At 44.8% G+C, this 3798-nt stretch overlaps 1 protein-coding gene across 1 annotated transcript; it reads left to right on the top strand.

Annotated features, from left to right (window-relative positions):
* Positions 1-351: 351 nt before the first annotated feature.
* On the top strand, positions 352-1287 carry LOC101110966 (olfactory receptor 4D10-like). The gene has a single exon (XM_004016504.5). The coding sequence runs from the start codon at positions 352-354 to the stop codon at positions 1285-1287; it is 936 nt and encodes a 311-aa protein (XP_004016553.3).
* The last annotated feature ends 2511 nt before the right edge of the window (positions 1288-3798 follow it).

Genomic DNA, 3798 nt, shown 5'->3' on the forward strand with positions numbered 1-3798 from the left:
CATCAATAAATGTGTAAGAAATTACAAATAATAATATTTTAGAAACAAAATAAATAAAATAGGCTGTATATATAAATGTCACTAACTCAACACAAGCTTTTATTCTTTCCAAAAATAGTTTTATAGGAAAAGAATTATTGAATGGTTTTTCAGGTGATGATTTCATTGCACCACCATACTGATGACGATATTACAAACCTGGACAATCCAGTAACTCAGCACATTGCAGACGCTGCAGCCGGATGAAGAACGCCTGATTACACTGATAGTGTGCAAGAGGAAAACAAAGTTAGTAGCTGAGCACTTTCATGGGACATAGCTTCGAATAAAACAGGAAAAGAGGATGCGTCCATGGAGCTGGGAAACCGCACACGGGTGAAAGAATTTATTTTCCTCGGCCTGACCCAGAATCAAGAACTGAGCGTGGTCCTGTTTCTCTTCCTCCTTTTCGTGTACGTCACCACTCTGCTGGGAAACCTCCTCATCATGGTCACGGTGACCTGGGACTCTCGCCTTCACACCCCCATGTACTTTTTGCTCCGGAATTTATCTGTTGCCGACATCTGCTTTTCCTCCATCACCACCCCCAAGGTCTTGGTGGACCTTCTGGTCCAGAGAAAAGCCATCTCCTTCAATGGCTGCTTCACCCAGATGTTTTTCTTTCATCTTATTGGAGGGGTGGATGTAGCTTCTTTGTCGGTGATGGCCTTTGACCGCTACGTGGCCATCTCCAAGCCCCTGCACTATGTGACCATCATGAGTTGGGAGCGGTGCACTGCCATCATCGTGGCCTCCTGGGCGGGGGGCTTCGTCCACTCCATCGTGCAGATCTCCCTGCTGCTCCCCCTCCCCTTCTGCGGACCCAACATCCTGGACACTTTCTACTGCGACATCCCCCAGGTCCTCACACTCGCCTGCATGGACATCTTTGTCCTTGAGCTCCTGATGATTTCCAACAGCGGACTGCTCACCACCCTGTGGTTCGTCTTCCTCCTTCTATCATACATGGTCATATTATTACTAATAAGGTCTCAGGCCGGGGAGGGGAAGGGGAAAGCCGTCTCCACCTGCACCGCCCACATCACGGTGGTCACCCTTCACTTCGTGCCCTGCATCTACGTCTACGCCCGGCCCTTCTCTGCCCTCCCCACCGATAAGGCCATCTCCGTGACCTTCACCGTCATCTCCCCTCTGCTGAACCCCCTGATCTACACCCTGAGGAACCAGGAGATGAAGGCAGCCATGCGGAGACTGAGGGGAAGACTCGGGCCTTCTGACAGAGAATAGAAAATCTCCCAACTCCTCAGTACCAAAAAGTCCTTCTATAATTTTCCTCATAGATTCTTACTCATATACTCAAATACATTGTCCAAGAACCCAGTGCCTTTACTAAGTAATCCTTTCTTTTCCTATTTAAGTCAATAGGTTGCTGATAGCTCAAGCTTCTGGTCAGAAAAGTACTCAGACATCTTGGTGGGCTAGATCACTGATGCTCTTCTATACACTACCTACATTTCATTTCGTAATATTTATACCCATGGCTTCCAATCTTGAAAATGTTGCTTCTAAAATTAAATATTCGACTTCCCTTGTGGTCCAGTGGTTGAGAGCCTACCTACCAAAGCAGCGGACATGGGTTCCACCTCTGGTTCAGGAAGATTTCCACAAGCCTCAGAGCAGCTAAGCCTGTGGACCACAGCTACCGAAGTCTGCATGCCTAGAGCCTGTGCTCCCCCAGAAGAGACGCCCCCATGAGGAGAAGCCTGCATGCCTAGAGCCTGTGCTCCCCCAGAAGAGACACCACCACAAGGAGAAGCCTGCATAGAGCTTATGCTCCCCCAGAAGAGATGCCGCCACAAGGAGAAGCCTGCATAGAGCCTGTGCTCCCCAAGAAGAGACGCCACCACGAGAAGAAGCCTGCTCACTCAGCTGGAGTCAGCCCCACTAGACGCAACTAGAGAAAGCCTGTACACAGCAATGAAAACCCAGTGCAGCCAAGAATCAATTAATTAATTAAATCAGATTTTTTAAAGCTATAAAATTTTTAATTAAATATACTTACTAAACGACTGCTGAATGTGTTCATTTTCTTGGACAATATATGCAACCTTCAGTTCAGTTGAGGTCAGTCGCTCAGTCGTGTCCAACTCTTTGTGACCCCATGGGCTGCAGCACACCAGGCCTCCCTGTCCATCACCAGCTTCCAGAGTTTACTCAAACTCCTGTCCATCGAGTCAGTGATGCCATCCTACCATCTCATCCTCTGTCATCCCCTTCTATCCCACCCTCAATCTTTCCCAGCATCATTGGATATGCCACGTTAGATTTATATTATGTGTGTGTGTGTGTGTGTGTGTGTGTGTGTGTAGCAAACTTCCTATCAGCATTTAGTTGATATAAATAATAAAAACTTAAACAGATTTCATGCATCAAAGAAGAAACAGAAGGAAAACTGCTAGCAAATGTATATGGATTTGTGCAACTTCTCTCTCTCTCTCTCTCTGTCTCTCTGTCTCTGTCTCTCTCTCTCTCTCTCTCTCTCTCTCACTGGGCTGTGAACTTCTCATGGAGAGAGGTTATGCTTCACTTCCTTGCACAGCAACAAAAACATACTACCACTTCAACAAAAACTTATTGAATTAATGCGAGAATCCGGAGTGAACATTGTCTTTTTTAAACTTATTTATTTTAATTGGAGGCTAATTACTTTACAATATTGTAGTAGTTTTTGCCATACATTGACAGGAGTCTGCCATGGGTGTACATGTGTTCCGCATCCTGAACCCCCCCCCTCACCTCACTCCCCATCCCATCCCTCACGGTCATCCCAGGGCACCAGCCCTGAGCACCCTGTCTCATGCATCAACTTGAACTGGTGATCTATTTCACATATGATAATATACATGATTCAATGCTATTTTCTGAAATTATCCCACCCTTGCCTTCTCCCACTGAGTCCAAAAGTCTGTTCTTTACATCTGTGTCTCTTTTGCTGTCTTGCATATAGGGTCATCATTGCCATCTTTCTAAATTCCATATATATGCATTAGTATACTGCATCACTGTTTTTTGTTCTGACTTACTTCACTCTGTATAATAGGCTCCAGTTTCATCCACCTCATTAGAATGGATTCAAATGTATTCTTTTTAATGGCTGAGTAATATTCCATTGTGTATATATACCACTGCTTTCTTATCCATTCATCTGCTGACAGACATCTAGGTTGCTTCCATGTCCTGGCTGTTATAAACTGTGCTGTGATAAACATATACACGTGTCTCTTTCAATTCTGCTTTCCTCAGTATGTATGCCCAGCAGTGGTTCCAAATAGGAAAAGGAGTACGTCAAGGCTGTATATTGTCACCCTGCTTGTTTAACTTCTATGCAGAGTACATCATGAGAAACGCTGGACTGGAAGAAACACAAGCTGGAATCAAGATTGCCAGGAGAAATTTCAATAACCTCAGATAGGTAAAACACCACCCTTATGGCAGAAAGTGAAGAAGAGCTAAATAGCCTGTTGATGAAAGTGAAAGAGGAGAGTGAAAAAGTTGGCTTAAAGCTCAACATTCAGAAAACGAAGATCATGGCATCCAGTCCCATTACTTCATGGGAAATAGATGGGGAAACAGTAGAAACAGTGTCAGACTTTATGTTTGGGGGGCTCCAAAATCACTGCAGATGGTGACTGCAGCCATGAAATTAAAAGACGCTTACTTCTTGGAAGAAAAGTTATGACCAACCTAGATAGTATATTCAAAAGCAGAGACATTACTTTGCCAACTAAAGTCTGTCTA

Source organism: Ovis aries, chromosome 15, assembly GCF_016772045.2.
Source record: "Ovis aries strain OAR_USU_Benz2616 breed Rambouillet chromosome 15, ARS-UI_Ramb_v3.0, whole genome shotgun sequence".
In the NCBI taxonomy this organism is placed as follows: Eukaryota; Metazoa; Chordata; class Mammalia; order Artiodactyla; family Bovidae; genus Ovis; species Ovis aries.

Excerpts from the sequence above, each read along its gene's own strand:
- LOC101110966 (XM_004016504.5), top strand. The coding sequence starts at position 352 with ATGGAGCTGGGAAACCGCACACGGGTGAAAGAATTTATTTTCCTCGGC.